A 22,775-nucleotide genomic window follows, 5' to 3' on the forward strand; every position below is an offset into this window, starting at 1 on the left:
AATCCAGGCCAGAGCTTCCCCCCCTCTGCTTTGCCCCTCAGAAGCAGGGGCCAAAAAAAAAAGCTTAAAGCTTTATTTCTTTATTTTGGAAACAGATTYAATTCATTTGTGTGAATTGTGAATCGGAGTGTTTCTTCAATGGTTCAGATCAATGCCAAAGCAGAAAAAARAAAAATCTGCTGCCAGTTTTTCAGACCAAGCTAACACAAATAGATTTTTCTAGGATACTCATTCCTTTCCCAGGAAAGCTGAAGATGAAYGTACTGGCTTCAGAATAAGACGACAGGCTTCAAGCAGCTTATTTTCAAGGCATGCACGTCCCTTATGCTCATGTGGTATTGCCAATATTGCTGTGGGGGAAGGACAGACCAGTGCTAAGTGGTCAAGCATGAGCACAACTAGACARAATCAGTCAGCTGCATGCAGATCTGCTGCAGGACTTTCCCAGCACAGCACTGTAGCACAGACAAGGGTGAAGCAGCGCAAGGCCAGTCAGAGCTGTTTTGCTAACCTGTTTATTTTCTTAGCAMTCTACCCTCTGCTGTAGCCCACACTTCCCACATCTGCAACACAAACAGACGAGAAAGAAGTGATAGGAAAAAAAAGGTTTCTTTATAAAGTTTGTGAGAGGACGTAAAAAATAGGGAGAAAGTATTTCCTTCACTCTCACCCAAAAAGATAATGTAGGCCGCTTTCTCTCACCCTTCCTGCTTTGCATCTTGTTTGTGGTAGATCCCATCCCAGTTCAGATCAGCAGAGAACACACCAAGATGGGCTGAAATAACTGGCACTAAGTGGAGTAGAGCTTAGGTCAAACTGGAGTATTCCAAACTGGTTCTCGGCTCCGTTGTTAGTGCTTCTTGTGTGYTCTAAAGATGAAGAGGATGGCAATGAGCTCTATTTTAAGCAAATCATATGTGTACTTGAAGGTCTTGGCAGATAGTTTAGATGTTATGTGGCCAAAATCAAGGCAGCTGCAGTGCAACAGGTGAGTGTAATTTTTTTATTTTTTTTAATGTAAGATGTATGCAATTAACCCAGATTATGTCACGCCATAATATGGATGTGCAGATAACTGTATTAACACCCCCTGTGATCTAAGGAGGTTCATTCTTTCACACRGTGTCAACCTGAAATACACTTTCTGTTGAGTACCTCCATGCTAAATTTTCAACCACTGAGCAACAATACTGGAAAGTAGAGGAAGACGCTTACCCATCAATTCATTTCCTTTATTTCACAAGCTTTGAATTCAGAAATAGAACCACGACTAGTAGATCTGATACTGTAGAGTAAGTAAAAATGTATGTGATTACAAAGGAAAAACTTTGTACAAAAAACTTTAAAAATCCGACGGCAAATTGGATTATCTGTAAGTACCAAAAGACTCATGCAGAAGGASAGCGCTACTGCCTAGGTGGAGAAATCCCTGCAGGGGTAGCAATGGCATTGCTGTGTATAAATTATGGCTCTGTCTAAAATGGAAACAACAAAGACACCAACTTGGAATGTACAGAGGCTACAGACGGGTGCTACAGAGACCATTTGTCATTGCGTGTCTTGATGATTTTCTGTGCCTGAGAGAAGTGCTTCTTGGGTTTATAATAAATTAAAGGTAAAAACAGAAGCTGCCTATACTACTCTACTGCATACTTTCAAGATGGCCATTTTCTTCCTCCATACGTAGTTCAGTGGCATTTGTCAAATATAGACATTAATCTTGGCATTATGTCTAGTCAGTTGTTGGCAACGTGTTCTAAAGGGGCTCACTCACAGTATGTAACTTGCATAAATAACTCAGTAACATGCATTAACTACTCTAATACAGCTAACAGGGGGGRAAAGGAACCATCATTCAGTTACAAGACACAGCTAAAACCTGTAGTCACTAACGGGGCAATGGAAGCACCATGCTTTAAGGTGACTATGGCATGAAAGCACAATTGTGAGGCAAGTAGTTCCAAGCAAACACACCACACTATTATCACCTCTTCCTATACAAAAAAAGAAAGACATTTCATTTTTATTTCCATTAGTACCAAATAAAACTGTGGGTTCAGTAACGTGGACACTGAAGGGAATGGACATAATTATTCCCATGATCCTTCATCCTTGTGTTTCTGTCCATCAGCATTTTCAGCCAAGACTGGTAATATTAGAGCGACCACCAGGAGGTGCAACGATGCGGTGTCCGGTACGGCGTGGGTTATTATCATCTATTTGAGCTCCTGTGCAAGRGGAATTCAGGAAACAAAGCTATGAAATGGGGAAAAACCAGCAGCAGTGATATTTTGCCTGATTAGTTCCAGCTACCCTTCCTTAACATCTTTAACAGCTGGTTTCTCTTGAGCCAGACCTCTGACTGAAGTGCTAAACAGACCTTCAAAGCATATTTGTGTGCCTAGCYCCAATTATCTTCAATTAGGAGTATAGTCTTAAATGTCTGGGACTGGACTAATGCTTTTCCTGCAAGGGGAATCGCCTTCCACTGACTTGAAGAAGAAGCCATGCAGAGATGRCAGCCTCCAGAGGGCATTTATTCCCTTTGTGTTATCAGACCCTGAGAGAATGCATTACCGTAAGTAAAAGAAAAATTTTACATACATATGTGCAGAGGGGATTTTTCAAATCCACCTCACTGATTTAGAAATATCTGTCCCCGTTGAGTCCCTGAGTTAACAATACAGTAAATCTTAATTTAGGGGTCATAAATCTAGGTGAAAAGGGAGCATTGATCTGGTGTAAACTCATATCCACTTCACACAGTATTTAAAAATTTTGAAAGGTTAAGTTTGTGACAGCAAATTTTATACCAGGTTAAACGTCTGATCACACTCATCAACTATGACGTATCTTCCCAAAGGCAACATAAGACTATCATAAAAGCTTAAGATTGTTATAAATGCTATCATATTCTCTGGTTCTGGTTAATTCCATAAGAATGCAGTTGTGTGCATTTGCCTGATTCCTATCAAATTCATACACCAGCTGTCTTGATAATACATAGATCTAGGAGTGGATTGGGAAAGCACAGACTTAGAGGCACATGAAAATTACATTCATCATTTATTATTGTTAGAGATAAAATTTGTAAGTAGTTTTGCTTTATATGCTTTTTCATATTTTGTATATGCTCACACTGGCCCCAAAATGGATGGGCAAAAATATATCTCAGCTTATCAGACGGGTATTTAAAATATTTGCTTTCCTTGGATTTTCTCTAGATGTTTAATTTAGTTTCTTAAGGCAGGATCTGCCAGGGACAAAAACTGGACCRTTGGCTCCTGTACAGGAGAAGAGCCAGTGACTTTCATTACAAAACTGTAAGGAGACACTTGTTTGCCCACTGTGCTATTGATTTTTGGAGGGTAAGATACGACGGACTAGTAATTAACTTCTGATGACAAGAGTTATTCCCAGTGACCCTCACAGGATGATTTTCCAGTCTAGTTCTTATGTAACATGGAAAAAAATTCAGGCAACAAGAGCATGAGGACAAGAATTTGTACATTAATAGAATCTGCACATGGCTTGCSAGCCATGCACAAGGAAAGCTGAGGTTCCCATGTCTTGAAGTTTCTTGTGATGCACCAAGAAATGTGAGATGTGTGAGTCATGAGTCACGCAAGGCACCTGTCCCATCAGCCACACAGATCACTAAAGGGCCTCAGCCACATCAAATGGAGACCTCAGGTAACTGTAACATGCAGGGTAAGTAATACTARAAATGGTGCACGCAGAGCATTTTAGATTGCAGATCTTCTGAATATTTGGTAATTTATAAAATATTTGTAGAGAGAGAGTATATAAGAATATACTCTCTCTCTACGAGAGTATATGTATTTCTACATACGAGTATATGTATTTCATATTTGATAAAAATAGTAGTTAATTCTTTATAACTGAAATTTACCATAAATCTTTTGTGAGCACCAGTCATAATCCATACTCAAGGCTTTCAAGACATTTCTACTGAGTCTGGCCAACTTACCTGATAAGCTAAAATTGGACTGATGGAGGTTTCTGATTGGTGGGGGCTGGTTTTTGGCAGGGGAGGATTTAGTTGAGGGTGCAGGAGTTGCATATTTTGGCGTAGCTGGGATTTCATACACAGGCCCATCGTACATTCCTCTGGAGACTCCTTGCAGTCCTCCCACCTAGGTCGAGAGAACAAAACCCCAGYTGCTGAATGCTCTGTTAATGCTCCCTCATGTTACTCCTATCTATACACCAAGATACTGAGTATAGAGATATATTCTGCACTAGCTGAAGTACAAACACATGTATTCTCATCAAAGCTACTGTCTGCTTTATATGTAAGTGAAATTGTAAAGCCTCCTCCCCCATTTATAAATATAGATGCATTTTATATTGTTTATATGACCACATGAGGAATCCTTTCAATTCCTCTATACCAGCTATTCAGATTCCTGGTTTTAGCAATATTCATAAAAATGATTGATCTAATGAGGCGCCCCATGGTGTGGCTGCTGGAGCCACAGCAGGAGGCTGGAATTTGTGTGCTCTGCACTCCGATACCGCAGGGCTAACTTCGCCCTTTTACCAGGCAAAGGGCATTGGAAACACGGGAAAGTTATATTTCACCAGAAGAAGAAGCAGGAAAGCATCTCTAAAAATTAGCTCTAGTGACACCCATAGAAAAAATGAAAGAAGACAACATAAGCAATATTTTTTTWAAAAAAGTTCCATTTTTCTGCATGAATATGAAGAGGTTTAACTGTATAATCCAAAGCTCATTTTAAAAAAAAGATTTAACAAGCTAAGGCTTACAAGGATATTATTTCAAAATCATTTCTCCTACATGTTAACAGGGAAATTTAAAATACTGTGTAGGAAGGACACTCTATTCACAGGGGTTTGATCCAGCTCTTATAGACATCAACGCATTTTCCTTGATTTCYGTGAGTAGGTCATCAGGCTCAGAAGAGAGATCCCAGGCAGGGATGAACCAAAGCTGATGCCCACATGGAGGCAGCTGCGGATTGCAGCAGTGAATCTAATCCACCAGGGACCCATGAAGGCATAAGTTTATCCTGCTGTCCTGATCCCAGGAGTTTTCCAGTGCCAGTTATGGTGTTGCAGATCCTCATTCAATACACCTTTCTTGTGTAATGACATTCACATGAGATACGGTCACTGACAGGACCATCATTGGGTTTTTAAAATATTTTCARTCAATAAAATTTGACAGTGGAGAAACACAGACATGAAAATGATCTCATTTTCTCCAGGAAGGCAGCAGAGGGAGCTCCAAGAGCAAAAACRTTAGTACCTTCCTACATACTTTTGCAGATCTTTTCCTAAGTATCTAAAATCAAAGGTCTCTCCCAAAATCCAGGCCTGCTTGCAAGACACAAGTTATTTGGCCTAGGCRTTTTTGTAGACTCCTAGCACAAAACACAAGTTTCTTGATATTTGGTTTTAAAGTGTCATCTTCACTATTTAAATATCATTGTCACTCTAATTTATAAACACTTGCATGTCCTGAACCCTTGAGAGGCAAGTGTGAAGAMAAGGCCCATATGTTGAAGAGCCTGTCGTCTAAGTGAAAATGTAAAAAACGTAATGTGTTTAYTATTTTTTACAGTGCCTTTTCTCCTTAGAAGAGCAAACATTTTATATCTCACAATTTGACAGAATTTGTATAAAACATGATGAACRTAACAGCTATCAACCTGTTTGTAGACCTAATTTCAGCTGCTGTCCTTATAGGCAATTATACATGTCTTGTTGAGGAAAATATATTTCTTTAGTCAATCTGTCCTTGCTACATAGCTTCACATACTAACTTTCTTGCCTAGTATCAAAGAGAAATTCCCAGACAAGACCAAACTAGTGCCAAGGCAACTGGTTTTCAATAGAGGAGCACTGATATAATTCAAAAACAGAGTTGATCCAGTCTCAATCTTGGTCATTTCCCAAGCTACCAACACAAAAGARAAGTTTTTCTGAGCTCTGAATTTTGCATGCTGCAATAGCAATGCACACTACAACCTGTCAAAACTAGCACGATGCCAAATGTAATGATATCTCTGACTTACTGCATGCTTTTTCTTCTTCTCTACAATGCGGTTATTCAGTGTACAAAGTCTAGTAATAACTTAAACGTTGTTTTTCCTCTGGTTAAACCTCCCCCTAAAGAGGCTTTATCTTTTTGCTAATTTGTAGTTAAAAGTAAATTTTACCACTTTTCCATCTCCCTTCAAAAGACTGCACAGCTGGACGTAAGGACAGATTCCCAATTGGCAACTATCTGTCACACCCCACTGAAGCTCCCAGGGTGATTACATTAATTCACACTTCCAGAGATACAACAAGCCTGTGGCCTTTTGGTGGTGTATTGATGCCACATACAGTCCATCTGATACGCACTCACGTTAGTACCATAATAATGAAAACATTTCATTAGTAGTTCCAAGATAGTATGGTCAAATTATATCTGTCTCTACCTTATTCCTGATTTTGATGCGCTGGTAAAGATATTCAGGGAAAGGTTTGCGAGGGATGAAGCGGCCCATTCCCTTATTTACRTGCAGATTTCCATCTTCAAATACAATCTTTCCTTGGCTTATGACCACTAGAGGGGCACCGTGGCACTCCATTCCTTCGAAGATGTTGTACTCAACAGCCTGAGGATCAACCAACACACACACACACTGCAAGTTCAGTACAAAATCTCTTCCAGCTAGTAACTTAATTTATGTTTGTGGCCATAGCTTTAGACTGCTACTATTAACAGAACTATAAAACTGTTTTATAGTTTTAAAACTATAAAAACAATGTGTTTGTTTATGCTCCTGTGTATCCACCCAAGTTGAAGGTTACATGAAGAACAGAGTTCTGATACATCAAAAGTGTCAAATCATACTGATTTCCTAGGTGTGGAGGTTAGGAAAAGATCCTGTGGAACTGCAGAAGTCCCTGTTGATCCACCAAACACATACCATAGAGCTTAAAGTACATGCCAATTTCTGAATATAAAAATATCTCTAGTTTGCAGAACAAGATGCTAAATGTCTTCTACCCCTACCCTACCTAAKGCTTGTCCTCCAAGGCAAGTGATGGGATTGGAACAAAACTAATTTAACCTTTCAGAAGTACCAASGACTTCAGCTGTGCAGCTGCTCATTTTCCATCAAGATTTTATCTCATTGTTTTTTTAGGACTTTCTATATTTATCCAGAACCTCTAAAGTGTGATAATCTTAACAGGAAGGAGAATTCTTACTCAGCTGCCAAATATCCAGAAGCCCAGACGTGGCCGCAGCATGCGTGTGCCGTGGCTGTGCCAGGTGATTTCCAAGGCACAGTCATGCACGTGGCAGGGCTCACACAGCACTCTACCGTGCGGCTCAGCAGAGCACGTTTCAGACTTGCAGTCAGCACTGAGCTTTCAGGATCAGCACATACATTTCTGTTTGAAAAAGTTCAGAAAAACCCTGAAACCCTGAGTTTAAATCAGAGTGACTGTCAAAGGCAGGCATTTATTGCTTTCTAGAAAAAGTTGAGATACCCCAAGATAGAGAAATAAAAACTGAATCACCTAAACTTAATTTTGAAAGATTCATGTCTCTTTAATATAAACCACGTTATTCAATCTACAGTGAATTTTTTTGTAAGAATTCCCCAATGTAAAAGACCAAAGCACTGAACTATGATATAACAACTCTGAGACAGATAACACAAAAGATAAACACATGAGTCCTGTTGCAGTCAAAATCAAAGCAGCTGTGAGTCACTGGTACCCTGTGCTAAGGGCAGAGAAACATACTTCAAAGCTTTGGACTTAAATGGAAAATCCCAGCCATGAAGCTGACTAGAGCTGGGTTATCAAAATATTTAATCTTCATAGATTAGAATATTATTGATTTAATCACACAATTTATAACATGGAGTGCTTTTCAGATAAGTGAAAGAAGAGTGAGTTGGCTTCGAATTTATATGCACAGCTTTATTAACCCYAGCTTCAGACCTGCTAATTCACACCTGTTATAGATCTGGCACAAGCATACAGAAAATAGTGCAATGGTATATGCAGACAGAAAGGAAATCCTTCCTCAACCCAATGTCACCAATGCAAAATTTCATTGCTTTCATCTTCGGAAGAATATTTTCACTTTTCAGAACAGGAGTAAGGAGTTACCTTGCTCCTCTATATTCAGGCATTTGGACTTACTAGATCAGCATTTCAAAAGCAGCGGTGGCATTTCTTTTTTGTTACTGGTTTTCTATTTCTTCTTACCGATTTATGGCTTTTAGCTGTTATAGTCTTCACCTTATCAGGGTCCCAGATAACAACATCAGCATCCGATCCCACAGCAATCCGGCCTTTTCTTGGATACAGATTAAAGATTTTGGCAGCATTGGTGCTGGTGACAGCTACAAACTGGCTCTCATCCATCTTACCTGTGGCCTAAAAAAAATAGCAAAATATGCTTTTAAAATGGAGATGAACTATTCAAAGTGCTGAAAGGTCGGGGAAATATGGGAACGCATTTAGTGCATATATACAGTGATGTCGCCTGAAACAAATGCAGGCGTTTATACAAGGCATGTTACTTGGGCGTTTCAAATAAGGGAATGAGTTCTTTCAAACATCCCAGAAAACAGATAATAAAACCTTAATCCAGATAACACCATCAAGTTCCTCAGTTATCTAGGGTGCCTTTACCACACACATTGGTTGGCGCATAAGAGCACTTTGTTGCCAGTCTAAAATATGTTCAGACTCTTTTAGAAACATTTCTTGGAAATTAAGTTTTTTCTACTATTAGCTTTACTAAATCCATAAGTCTAAGCAATGGAACTCCAACTATAAAGCCCTTGCCTAAAAAAATGTCACCACCAATTGAACTTTTTAAGCAGTCTGTGATGGCTTAATAACAGCTGAACACAGCAGCATGTTGATTTTTCAGGGGTCTTCCCTGGTAACAAATGAGAGTAGTATTCCAAGGGAGAATGTGAGAGCCAAGCTTTTCAGTGTTAAATAAACATCTATTTCCTGCCTGACAAAACACAAGATGGCCAAAATACATATTTCTCAATGGTACAGAACTGAATATTWCCACCATAAATCCCAATTTGCATCCTTTGCTATATTTTTTCCCCGTTTGGGGAGTAAACAAAAGAAAATATCCCTAGCCGYTTAGATTTTGCTTGCTTTTTTGCTTCACACAGCAGATATGTGAAGCTGCTTCTGTGCTTGGAAGCTCTATAGCGGTCCCTGAAGAAAGAGGTTATTAAACAGTCTGGGAGAGATGCTCACAAGAGCATTGTAAATACTACCACTTTCCAGTTTGCCGTATGCATTCCAGTGCAATGCAATGTAATGAGTGTGTGTGTGTGTGTGAGAGAGAGAGAGAGAGAGAGACTGCGTGTGTACGACAAGACAGACAAGGGAAGGAGGATATCACTACATATTAGGATCCATGGAACCATCAAAAAATTGCTAACTTATACCAGCATCCTACAGCAAAATACATCATTATGATTTAGATGCAGCGTTCTCCTTCAAAGCCTTTTATAGTCTCGCCTCAGGCTCAGTTGCCATCCATTTGCAATTCCTCAAAAACAATGCGACACTTCCCAAATTCAAACAATCCATTTGTCAGATTTATATCGGATCCCCTTCAAAATCATTAAACTGCTTCAGATCCTACGTTTACGAGAAGTGTGCATTCTGACACAACGGCAAAATTACCGTGGTGCAGTCTGTGAAGCCTCAGCTCTAATAAAGACTAATAAACCTTACGGTGTTGTACTGTCAAAAGTGAAACATAGCCCAGACTTTATAAAACTAGGGATGATTCCTGAAATAAACAATTCACCTTATAGTAGCTCTCCCTCTGGGATTTCTCAGAAATATATTAGAAAGTCACTAATGGCCAAGAGTCTCTTAGTTTTCAGTATTCAGCAAACAGTCAATATTTTTTTTAATCCATAAAAGCAAGTAATTACTTACTACAGCCTTGTCCCAGACAACAGTCATTCTTTCCTCAATTCCATTGACCCCTTCAGGAATCATAGTGAAGTTGTCCTTTCCAATGGCTTTCTGGGCAGTGCTGTACGGGCAATGTCCACTTCCTGTCACCTGCAGGTCCCCACTGTGGAGTTAACGCATAGAAGATTTACACCACGTCACCAGCGCTACCTTGGTCACACACTAGTTGCAAATGGTCAAGTCTCCACGTTAGTGATATAGGCTCTAGATCATTTCAACAGCCTTTAATGTTGACTACAGATTGCTGAAGATCAACAATGATATCGGACATCTCCACTTTCCCTCAGGAACACCCTAAATTCCCAGATTATAGTCCCCTCGGATTTAAGATTGCTTATCTACAGAGATCAGGCACAAACCCAGTCACMAGGACAAAAGATTATTATTGGATTAAGAAAATGGTCAAAAGCTTGTATGAAATACTTGCCAATTTCAAGATAAATTCAAAACGTTGAAAAAATGGCAAATTTTGCAATGCAAAGTAATGAGTATCAAGCTTGCTTCCCTGCATTTCTTCCCTGCACATATATTTTCCTTGCAAGTCTCACAAGAATATTCAATATATCCCTTTGCAGTAGATTAAAGCTTAACCTTCTGAAACAAAACCATATACTGCAGAAAAATAAAAGGAGGAGTATTTTTACCAAATAGTCTTCTAATCAAACAAAGCAAGGGAAAGTGCAAATGATCCAAGTCAAATATATGCTCTGGACTTATCTAACTTAATGGTCTCACACAGAAAAAGGCAGGGGGTAAAAGAAAAAAAGCACCTAGGTACTTCTCCTGAGTAYTTCTCCTATTTAGGCATCCTCCGCTGTCACATGGGGGACAAGATCAGAAGAACTGAAAAGCTGAGAGGCAAGAAGGGATCACCAAGGAACACACTTCAAAGAGTGCGTGGTGGGAATTAACAGCTGACCCATGCATATTCTTACACATCATTTCAACACCTCATGATCTTACTCTTCTCTGCAAACCAGGCTTCCAAGGCAAATTATGTCTGACACAAAGCACCAAGAGCTCACATTTCTAGTTAAGAGATGGCAAGAGTAGCACAGCAGTACACCACAGAAGACAGAAGCCACCTGAAGTGCATGGCCCAGCCCAGGAAACAAGGATGCAAACCCCACGAGGCAAATCCAAACTGCAAAACCCATGAGATATCCTGGATTTTCATACATTCAGCTTTTTAGTGAAAAATCAACATTTTATGTGGAAAAYAGAMWAACAAGTATGCTCACTTGCACACCAGTAATGTTRTGAGGACTYTYTATTTTTTAAAAAAATATTGGTCTCCTGATAACCAGTGCAACTGAAAAGTGAAATATTATCTTTATTATCACCCTTGCATAAAATTCTCCATAAATGCATTGCAGAGTGATAATATATTCTGTTCTTCTTTTAGTTTCATATGTATATTTAAAGCATTAAAAYGAGAAGCAGGCTAAGCTGCTGTCATTTAAGATCTAGGGATTTAAGCCACCAGGAAAAARGAGCCATTTCTGGATACTTGATGGATGATGAAAATATCTATGACCCCTCAGTTTGTCCTTCTGATGTTAGTGTTAAAAATGTTATTATTTGTATTCCAGTTCTAAAAACRTTATTGCTATTTTAACTGATCTCTTTTGACTCAGATAATATTATTTGGAACCCTTTTTTCAAAATCTTACAGCTGTTCTGCTAGAGTAAAAAGCCATACATTCCCATGTTCTGGATAAGAGCCTTACCCTCACATAATGAACATCCTTCTCTACAGTGTTGATGGAGCTAGGTCTTACCAGAAAATACATTTCTATTCCTTGATTTTATTTTAAGGAATAGAAAATTCACCTACAGTAGATCATTTCTGCCACCAGCCCTTCACAACAGAAAAAATTCCTGCACATTCTACCCAGAAATGCATGTGATTCAGAGCTAGATTACCAGAAACTGCCACTGCCTGCCATACAGCCTGCTCAGTTTCTCATGGAAAACTCAAAGGAAGATGTTTTCTGAAGACCAGTTGGTCACTTTTAGGGTTAAAAATGTGCTACTTGGTCTAGAGCAGAGGAGTCCCTGGAAAGAGGAGGCAGTAGGTGAGACAAGTGTCCCCATCTGGTGTTAAGTAGCAGTTTGAGTGGTAAGCTGAGTGCCTCACTTCAGTGCAAGCAATCAGTCCTAGTGGAACTTGAAATGTTCCTTATCACTTGAAAGCAGCTGGTCTTCCACTTCAGCTAGAGAACAATCACAAAYGGTTAAAAGCAGAAAGCACTTTCAGAAATGGATTTGCAGTTCCAGGATGATGGCAAGGTGTTGCACATCTTCTCTTCTGTATTAGGAAGATACTTGTCACTCTGCTGTCCAGTCTTTTCATCCCTCTACTGATGACTCTCTCACTGCCAATCTGAAGATAGTCAGCACAGTTTTATCCCTATCAYGTCAAGTGATGGCCTCAGATTGCCAGCCTGTCTCCACCTGGTTCCCTAATAATCTCTTCTGCAGTCCATTCTGGCCTCTTTCCCATGCTTGATGTGCCTTCTCTATACGTACCATGTATCTTTGCTGACTTCCTGCTTGAGGAGTCTGATAACTATAAAAACACACAGAAAGCTAGGTGAGGTAAGCTAATATARTTTTGGCACATCCTGGATGAAGGCAAGCTACCAAGAAGTCACTGGTTTTCAGTAGGCACGAGTTAATACCGCTAAACCTTATTGCAAACCCCTACAGCTTAGTTTGGAAAAGCCTAATTTTCAGAAGTGCTYACAGCTTACAGCCCCACAACAGCTTTCACAAAAATGGCCTCAGGAATGGTTTCTCAGTTCCAGAAACTTCTGCAACGGGACAAACCTCATTTCAGATGTTGTGTTTGCTAGATATCACCAGGGACCTCAAATTGAGTCTGCCCTCACACATAGGGCTCTACCCACCAGGCYGTTACTTACTCTGGAGTGAGTAAGTGCAATCCAAATATATATTAACAGTTTGGCTGGAGAAACTGGAGAAGTAGGGAGAAAGCCTGCTCCAAGTCCTGTGCTAAAGATTGCTATCTCGTTGTACAGATAGTAGTCACTCRAAAAGCAGAGAGAAAAAGAAATCATCCTGGAGTAATCCACAGTTGATCTTCAGCATGCTAACCAGGAATGTGGAAGGTCTAGGCCTCCTCACCTGAGGAATGGACTAACCACAGGGCCGTAACTAGCTTTGGTTTTCTACCATCGCCTCTCTGTCATTTCCTGTGTAAGATACCAAAGGAAATTATTGTTTTAAAGAAAATTCTGAGCTGATCCCTAGGTACTTCAAACCAGGTGGCTTTTGCATTTGCCTGAACATCAGCCAGTGAAGAAAGGAAGGCCTTACCATGCTAAGAGAGAATTTAAGTGATCTGGAGTGGTAGGATCAGGGCTCAGAGGTGGTGAGGTCACAAAAGCTGCAGCTTTGGCCCAGTTTTTGCTCCAGTAATGTGTCCCATCTGTCCCCAAGCTGGCAGTAATTGGTTCTCCAAAAACAAGGGGACCTTGGGGAAAGCAAGGATATGAACTGATTAGAATCCACTCTCTTTTCAACACATTATTCTGCTTACTGCATGCAGCTATGTATAATTTATGCRTTGCTACATGGTCAGCACAGCTCCCAGAAAATTAAACAGCCCTRGCTTTGTCTGCAAGATAAAAAATTAATCAGGAGGCTTTCTGAGCTGTACATGCTTTTGATCAGGATATTTACAAAGTTCTCTTTCTAATCCAGAAGGAAACAGTTCAGACCTGTTTTTAATTTGTACTGTTTTAATCACAGCCATGTTCTGGCTATTGCTCTGCTTCAGCATGAATTGATACAGAGGAGAGCTCCAGCTGACACATCTTCTTACCGCTGTCAGGTTGAGCGTAGCAGCAGATAGGAGCACAAGGTCTCCAACACCATGCTTCAAGTCTCTAAGGACACAAAAATCAAGAAGAGAATTTTCTCTCTGGCTTTTCCACATGGCTCAGAAATGACCCCCTGGAGCATTTGTCACTGGGGACGGTGTGCTCTGTAACACTGGCCAGCAGAACAGTTCTGACTCCTCTCTATGCAGCTTTCACTCTCAAATGAAACACAAGGAAAATTAAATTTGAGAAAAATATGAAAAATGTATGAATCAGCTCTTTTTTGGCTTAGCTCTGGCCTTCACCATCTTCTTAAACAGGGCCAGTTAGAAGAAGAGCAAAGGCATTGTGGAAATGGCCAGTGGGAAAAAAAATGAACCAGAAAAAGAGAAAGTGAAAGAAAGAAAGCAAGAAGAGTGAGCAAGAAAAAAAACAATGACAATTCAGAAGAAAAGAACAGGGTTGTGGAGAAAAATTTCCAGTAAAGTACAGTGTGAGGCAGAAAGTTAGGACTGGAAAGGAAAGATTGGTTATGGAAGAGCACTTCCTACCAGACCCTGAGCTTGTGCTGTGTTTCGTCCCACTCTCTGCAAGGTATGGACCTCCAAAAAGCTGCGTCTACCCATACATCTGTGAGGCAGCACCTCTGGTGCAGTTTCTACAATATATCTGTGCCTGCAAGCAAAGTGGCCTTTAAAAATTGCTGCCTCCAGGCTCATTTCCTTTTGGGTTACTTTTAACCTGGACCATTTCACAGACCCAGAGCACAGTGTGGACCCACAGATGCCACCAGTGGCACATCTGATGGGATCAGCCTCTAGCAGTAAGGCACCAGAAACCTCTAACATCAGCTTCACTGACCAAGACATTGTAAGATGGAAACAACCCTTCAGAGGAACAACCCTCCCATGAGCAGAGAGGTAATAATCTAAGTTACAGGTGAAAGGAAACAGGAGAAAGAAGAGTTACAACCCAGTCTTCAAAAGGTGAGAGGTTGCTTATAGTCTGTGGGGTGAGTTTCTCAGCTGAACAAAGTTGAGAGGTCTCCCTTCAGTTTTCTCACTCCTAAACATTTAGTGTCTGTGCTGGAATTACCATTCTTTGGTAATCTCTCCCTGTATCTGTTGGTTTGGATCAAGATGTACAGATCAGATTGCCAGCAGCAGGTTTTTTTTTCTCTGAGCTTCTATTCAGCACAAAATCCAAATCTGGGGGGAAAAGAGGTAGTATCTCACCTTTCTTTCTAGCCAGTGCAATGATGTCAGCCGCACTCTTACTCATCACTTTGGTGATGTACACTGGGCAGTTTATTCGACTAGCAATGGTGATGGCACGGAAAACTGCTTCTGCTTCAAGCTGGGGAAAAAAAAAAGGAGGAAAAAAGTTAGCTACAAAAGCAAAGAGAAGGGAAAACGAACTGGAGGAATGAGCCATATCTCTCACTGTTTAGCAGCAGTTCTCCAAGGATTGATTCTGTTTATTCCAAAGAGACGCAGTGCTGCGAAAGAGGGAGCTAAGCCATTCTCAGGCACTTCACTTTGGGGTAAATCCACCTGCAGCCCCTCTGCTCCTGCCAAAAGACACCCCAGGCCTTGCTTCCCACAGCCTGCTCTCACTGAGCACCAAACTTTGCTCCTCTGTACTGTCTAATGGGACGGAGCTCCCCACCCCACAGGAAAGGCTACATCTGAATGGCTGCTTACCTCCCTCTCTCCTTTCTACTTCAAACTTCTCCCTTTTGCCTGCCAACAAAAGGAGAAGGGAGCAAGGGAACAGTGCCCTAGCACCAACTCAGTCTCTGAGCTCTCCCTGAGAGCTTATCCTATGCAATCTTTATGTAAGGATAAGAAGAGAGTGAATGTAAAGTATTCTCAAACAGCGGCTTCAGCACTGTGGGCCAAATTTAGCCCATAATCCACAAAACCCTTTGAAATGTCCCCAGTAAGTCCCCTCTGTCAGCAAGGGTAAACGCCATCTCCTCCCAGGGAGCCATCTGGGACGTACATGCCAAGCATTTGTCTGCAGGCGGAGGAGCAGTGCTTCCAGCGGAGACTCCCCTCCTCAGCCATCAGCTTTATACCTCCCTCCCAGACAGACTCACAGTGTCAGCACTTGAATACCTAAGAGTTTGTCCTCACTGKAAATACTGGTGGGAAAATGCAGAAAATTCTCTCCAAATGTTGTGCTGGAAAGATTTCGTAATATAACCTCTTTGAAAACACATGGCTTAACCTATCACAGTTAAGTGAAATATTTTGTCTTAAAATCACAGTGCTGATTTCCAGCACTGTCACTTCAGGTTCTCCTRGGACCTATATTACAAAATTTATCCTAAATCCTCAAAGGTGCCCACAAAAGGATGAGGAAGAAAAGCAGGACCCTCATACCTCAGCACTGGGAATTAGGTAGTCAGATGTCATAGTCAGAGAGATGTAAAATTCCTTTCTAGAAACTGCAAAGGCAGATTTTCCTTAGGCCCTTGTCCTCATTAAAAGGAAAAGACTCAGTTCTTTTAGAACAACTTAGGTGGAAGTTAAATAGAAAAATGAAAAAATACAYAAACTGTTCAATAGAAGAATGCAACCAATTAAGTTCATTCCTTTTGCTTTGGGGAGAGGTTATATAAAGATCTGCAAATGACAACAATCTCTTTGAGTTTAGCATCAAATCCCCAAGGCCTTGTCTCTTTAGTCTTCAAGGAAAGCAGTCACTTTCTACTACTGCCCTGATCATGTCATTAATTCTCTGAACTATGTGTAGTAAGAGACATTTACATATCTCCACTTTTTTCTTCTTACAAAAAAAAAAAAAAAAAAAAAAAAAAACACACACAAAAAAAATCCCCTAAACGCTTTCCAGATGCCTGGATCTTTGCAAGAAGTAGGTTTTATTATAAAGAGAATTGCATAAATTGAGCTGTCTTAAAGTATCTTTACATTCTCACATATTTGCCTTTTGACATACTGCATTTTTACTACAAACGTATCTGCAGATATAAGTGTAGATTTATATGTGGGAGTACACATATGCATGGTATAGGTGCAAATATGCATTTTGTAGAAGGATTTTTCAGMCAAAACAAACTAATGAATCAGTATCTCCGGTTATCAGTATCAAAAACAGTATCTATCTCCGAAGCCTAGCCCACAGGTTGTTACTGACCTGCCTGGTACCCCAAGTCCAACACTAGAGGTCACAATCCTGAGCAAGATCCCAACTGAAGTGGGATTAGGAAATGGAAAGAAATCTGAAATTCACACTGGTATTTGCAGTTGCAAATCAAATCACAAGGCTCACAGTCAAAAATGTTTGCACATCTRTGCTATAAAACTGAAACACTGAAGACAACCTTCTTGGGCTAGAGCAGTGCTTTCCAAAATGGGGGTCACGGTAGGGATCCAAGATAATTGCAAAGTGCCAGAAAAACTTGACCARAGAAATGGCGACATTTCACAACCCAGCGGGTCCACTCCTCCAGGCAAGGTGGTGAGAAGGAGCCGTGACCTGGGTGCACGGGCAGCCCTTCCTCTCCCACCCAGAAGCAATGTGATGCTGCCAGCAGCAAGGGTATTTAAGGCAAACGGGCTGAAGGGGATTCAGACTTTTTAAAGCTTGGAATAACACTGGAAGCGGCCACAGGACAAACAGATTGCCACCTTCCCCCACATGCCCGCCCGTCATCTGCACGTAGCAGAAGCCAAGTTCTGATATTATGTACTTGACAAATTTTTCCATGAACTACAGAACGAGTGCAGTCCCTTACCTCCTCGGGTCTGCTCAGGGCATGTCCCTCAGGTCCTGTGATTCCCATTTCCAGGATACGTTTTTGTTCCTGAAACATAACAGACAAATGCTGTCAACTGCTACAACATGAGATGCTTCTATCCAGCATCCTCTCGCGGGTTAACAGCTGTATTTTCTGACTGCCTATTTTTCTCTGTGTAAATGCAGTCGAGTAAGCCTGCTGCTGGGGGAGGGCATGAAAACATCAGCTCTAAATACACTGCCCCCCTGTCCCCTGGCCTCTGCCCTGTACACTCAGCCCAGATTTCAAAGGAGGACTTGTCACTGCAATTTGACAGAGCATATTTGTGCCTCAGGCCACTGTGATCGCACCATCTGAAGCCTCCTCTGCCCACCAGAAATTCTTATTTGACACCAGGCCAGGGAATAGGTATCAATATTTTAAATTGTAGTTATGGATGTTTCCATGCGGCAATTCTTTATTTACTCACAAAAAAGTTCTCTGTTTTCAAACTATGAAGCATTGTTACCTTCTTTAAACTTTCAGCACTGGTGGTTTTTAGCAGATGGAGTCGCTGCTCTGTCGCCCAATTTTCTGTAACACTTCTCCCCTACCAATTGAATCACTAAAATTATGTTTTCTTGAAAGCAAAAAAACGCTTTCTCCAGCCTCTGGTCACTGTGGCACTGCAACCACGTCAACAGGCCCTACTTAGAGCCAATGGGGGGTTGTCAGAAAAAAATTGTGCTGTCAAGCTTTGCATCAGTGAGAGTGATTTTTACAAACAGTCAAGGGGCTTCAATTATCGTTTAATTTAAGGTCACACGGTGGCACTGGAATAAATTTCCTTGTCCATAGAAGATGGTAATTAACTGTTCCTGATGTGAGGCTGGATACAGGTCCACCAACAGAGCAGAGGTGCAAACACGGAGCTATTGATGTGCCTCAGCCCCGGCCTCCCAGGCCCACAGGTCTCTAATGAGCAGAGTAAAACAAATGCAACGACTCCGCGATACAGACAAACGTCCCTTAGAGACTAGGATGAAGTTACCTAACATACTTCACTGTGTAATCTAATAAATATTTAATCTCACGTCCTTGAGTGGGAAAAATTAACTCATTACCAATGTATTTCAGCAAAACCTGGGCAACTTATTATTCACATATACTTTTGCCTTCACTACAATCAGTCAAGGGTGTAGAGGACCCTATTAATCTGTCCATGTAATCATTTTGAGTTAGAAAATCATAGTATTTCATAGGTATTATTAAAAATAGGTATTCTAAATCCATAATGCAACAGCTCTGAACAGTGGAAGTTAAAGATTTCAGATAATTAAAATGGAATAATAAGTAAACAATTAAAACTAAATAATACAAAAAATATCAAAATGGCAAAGAATGGCAAAATTTAAAATATGGTAGATTTGCCTCTTGAAGGATGTTGTAAAATTAGATCATATGATAAAATTATTTACTGTTAGAGGATTTGATAGTGATAATAAGTGAGAAAATTTGTTCAGTAAGATCAAATTTAGATTTTCACGTTGGATAGTCCCCTGAAACATCCCTGTAGGCAACATTCCTTTCATCATCCAAATAATCCTTCTGARTATAAGCACAAGGAAGAACTGATTTTATGAGACATGGCAGTGCTGAAGAAATATGTTGGTGTATAACACAATTCACGTTTCTTAACAACTTCCTTCCTCTTTTCTTAATCACTTTTCTTTCCTTTATGTTCATGTTCTATGGCTGTATATTAAAGCTGATCAAAGAAAAACATAGTTGGAACAGATTTCTATCAAAAATGCAACTGCGAAAATGCTTGTTGATTTTAATGGAGAACATAGCAAAACACCATGAGTGCCATCTGATTTCTTTATTTTTGCCATTTCTGCAGTAATATTGATTTATTATGTTCATTATTATTTCTTTTTGTTCTATTTMATGTTATACTAAAACTGTAAATGATAATATTTTGGTAGTTTCAAATCACGCTGATCTTGCTRGGAAATTCCAACGTTTTTCCTCTTGGATCTGAATGATGGTTTTCACCTGGTTTCAAGTGGGATGAATACAACTGCACCATATGTGCCTGTTGATTCCTCACTAGTATCTTTTGTGCTCAATGATCAGTTTGGCCAAACATGACAGTAGGAAAGAAGACTCTCAAAGGCATTAAATTCCTRCCCAATATGTAGAGGACAGAATCCCACTGAGGGAAAAATAAATAAATAAATAAATYTGTATAGCAAGAGCCTAGCTGYGCTGCCTAACCATATGAAACATTCACGTGAAATTTTGGCTCAGCCACGAGACAATGTAGCTTCCCCAGTCCAAAGAAGACAGACAACATGTTTTTATCTGCTGTAATTTCCTTGTCAGCTCTGCAACCTAGTCCTGAGCAGATAAGCCAGCARATGAAGAGCTCAGCAGATAAAACCAGTCCACTCAGTCAGAGCTTCACAGACCTCAGAGGAGCTCTACCCTGCTGCCAGCACATGSATGAGGGATCAGAGGACTGCTCAGSTCAGTTCAYCTGCAAAGCATAGACTGGGGAACTGGTATATTTTAATAGAACATAATCAGTTTGAGTCCAATTTCCTGCTTCTGAGAGTTCTCTTCCAACAGCATGACTTACACTATAATGCACATTTTTAAGCATTTTAGAAGATCATGGTGGTTTGTATTCAAATTTCAGAGATTTCTAAGTCTCTTCTAAAAAATAAACWGGTCTGAGAGTTCTACCACCCACTCTAAACTCACTATGCTTGCTTATGCTGATAATTCCAGCGGCAACATTAGCATAATGCTTCTCAGCTCCTTACTGTGTCCCCCAAATCTTCAAGCAAGGCTTTACAATGTTTATTCTGCTTCACTTGCCTCTGTTGGATTCAGGAGACACCTTCTTGCTTCCTCCAACCCCCTCACCTAGAACTGATCTGCTGCCAACGCAGGAGCTGCTTGGATCACTACTCCATCTCATGGGTGTTWTGCCAAAGTACGCAGCAGGAATGCTGTCCTTCCATCCCACGGTTTGTACAGGTGGTGTAGAAGACATCAGACCCAACAAAGATGCATTACTAGCAAGTTCCTTTTTCCACCACCCCTTCCTGAAGGGATTTACTCCTCCTCACTCACATGAATCTTCTCAAAAAATGAAACAAAAACCACAGTTCACTTACCTGAGCTATCAAGTCTCCATTTTCAGCATGTACCAGGATGACAGCTCCCAGRCTTTTTAGAAAGGTAAAGGCTTCATAAAGCTACAGGAAGTACAAAGAAGGAAACACTGTTGAATAAAGAAAACACGCTACTTAACACTCAGACCTCTTTGTTCATCTCAGTTTTGCTCCTTTTGTGCTGGTAATCAGCTCAGTGAATAGAAAATTATTTCTGTCTTCCACTCTTTACCTCTACAGAGAGCCAGGGGATTCATTGGTAAGCATCCACTTTATTTACCACCGGACTTATACACCTTTGTATGCCAGCCAGGCACAGGATGAGATTGTGCCCTTACACACCAAGACAGCACTCAAGTGGTGTTGTGCCTCCTTGAGCTTCGCTTACTGTAGGACCAGCTTTTACACCCTCCCACACATGCCTAGGCCTACTGAGTACCCTCTTGTCTGTAGTTTTAGCAACTGTAGTGGACACATTATTAAAGATGTCTTGCCTGAATAAACAAGAAATAGATCTATTGAAATGCACTYATACAGAATGGGAATAATCAATAGATTGTAGACACTTTTAGTACAGCTAAAACATACTTTCTGAAGTGCATGCATTTTGCACCATTTTGTTAGAGCAGAGAGTATCAAGCTTTCATCATCACCTTGCTTCTCCAACTAAACTTTCAACATTTTTTTCTAGAGCATCCTCTGTCTGTTGCTTTCTAACATTCAAAMCCCATCCATACAAAAGGAAAATAGCTGATTCTTTTGCTTTAAGGAAAATTTCTGAACTATTGAAATTCTAGTTCCCTTTCCAAAAGGTATTCAACTAAGATATTCCTTGCTCAGCTCAGATTTCMATAACATGGAAGCCCAGTTTTCAAACACAGATTAAATACTGAAGACATGTCACCATCAGTGCCCACTTCCGCACTAGGGCACTTCAGCTAGGTTTARATGGTTAGGAATACATAGATTGACATGTACATTTAAAATGTTAATGAGCATTAGTCTAGCTGAGCATATAACATTTCTGATGGATGTTTCCCCTGCTAATCTCATCAGGAAGTTGAATTTGGCATGCACTGCCTCTCAGACAATATTTAAATATTATTATGTCTAAAATTCCAATTAAAACCACATACACTAGAGGTGTAACAGTTATWTAAGAGACAGACATACAGCTCTAGGATAAGCAAGAATGAAACATTTTCTCAACCAAATAAGCAAACATTATTATTACTAACAGATGCTGTTGCCCGTTTACAGTGACGTGATACTTGTGAATGGGAAAGCTGGAGAGTCTGGAATCTGGAATGAGGGCTACACAAACAAGCTCATTGTTAGCTCCAACCCAAACAAGAAAAGGCAACCTCCCCCGAGAACAACACACTTTCGCTGTCTGCAGCAGCAGAGAAACTTCTGAAATCTCAACWCTCTCACTGCCTAGAGTGCTTCATCTATTTTTCCCTCTCTGACCTAGAATATTGCAAAGCTAAAGCAAATTAAAGTCCTGGGCAAAATCCTGAGTGGTGCTGAGTGGTTGCAGCATTGGGAGACACTAGATAAACTTTGCAGAAGTTGAATGTCATACACTCAAAGGAACACTGGCAGTTTAGCCCTGGTCAGAACTGACCCTCCAGAGAAATTCCTCAGTTGTACATTTCCCCCAATTCCACTTCAAGCAATGGGAATATTTTCCTGGTGTTCAACCTTAAGAAGTCCTAAGATGTTGGGAGGGGGATCATGGAAGAAAGGACAAATCACAGCCATAAAAAGATTCAGAGCAATACCTGGCTGTCGGACATTTGGTAAAGATCTTTGTAGGCCATGTAGACTTGAAAAGAGTTCACACCTGTTTCAAGACAAAATATAAAGGTGTTGCCATGTTAAGTGGATTCTTACATCTTATATAAACAAATTYAGGTTTCCAGAAAAATATGTCAAAAGAATATGAACCCATAGCTGTATTATAGTTATTATGAC

The 22,775-nt window shown here is 40.4% G+C and overlaps 1 protein-coding gene across 2 annotated transcripts in view; it reads right to left on the minus strand.

The window, feature by feature from the left end:
• Positions 1–1,211: 1,211 nt before the first annotated feature.
• The window catches only part of CRMP1 (collapsin response mediator protein 1), a 50,548-nt gene continuing 28,984 nt past the window's right edge, over positions 1,212–22,775 (minus strand). For both annotated transcript variants that reach the window (XM_085309586.1, XM_085309587.1), the window contains exons 5-14: positions 22,583–22,644; positions 20,802–20,882; positions 17,632–17,700; positions 15,104–15,224; positions 13,363–13,519; positions 9,982–10,123; positions 8,263–8,433; positions 6,471–6,650; positions 3,992–4,157; positions 1,212–2,228 (exon numbers count right to left, since the gene is read on the minus strand). In XM_085309586.1, the coding sequence (XP_085165712.1) occupies positions 2,137–2,228; positions 3,992–4,157; positions 6,471–6,650; positions 8,263–8,433; positions 9,982–10,123; positions 13,363–13,519; positions 15,104–15,224; positions 17,632–17,700; positions 20,802–20,882; positions 22,583–22,644 (1,241 nt within the window). In that variant the 3' untranslated portion in view covers positions 1,212–2,136. The remainder of the gene's footprint in view (positions 2,229–3,991; positions 4,158–6,470; positions 6,651–8,262; positions 8,434–9,981; positions 10,124–13,362; positions 13,520–15,103; positions 15,225–17,631; positions 17,701–20,801; positions 20,883–22,582; positions 22,645–22,775) is intronic.

This window comes from Rhea americana, unplaced genomic scaffold, assembly GCF_003343005.1.
Source record: "Rhea americana isolate MKP2758 unplaced genomic scaffold, rheAme1 scaffold_30, whole genome shotgun sequence".
Classification (NCBI taxonomy): Eukaryota; Metazoa; Chordata; class Aves; order Rheiformes; family Rheidae; genus Rhea; species Rhea americana.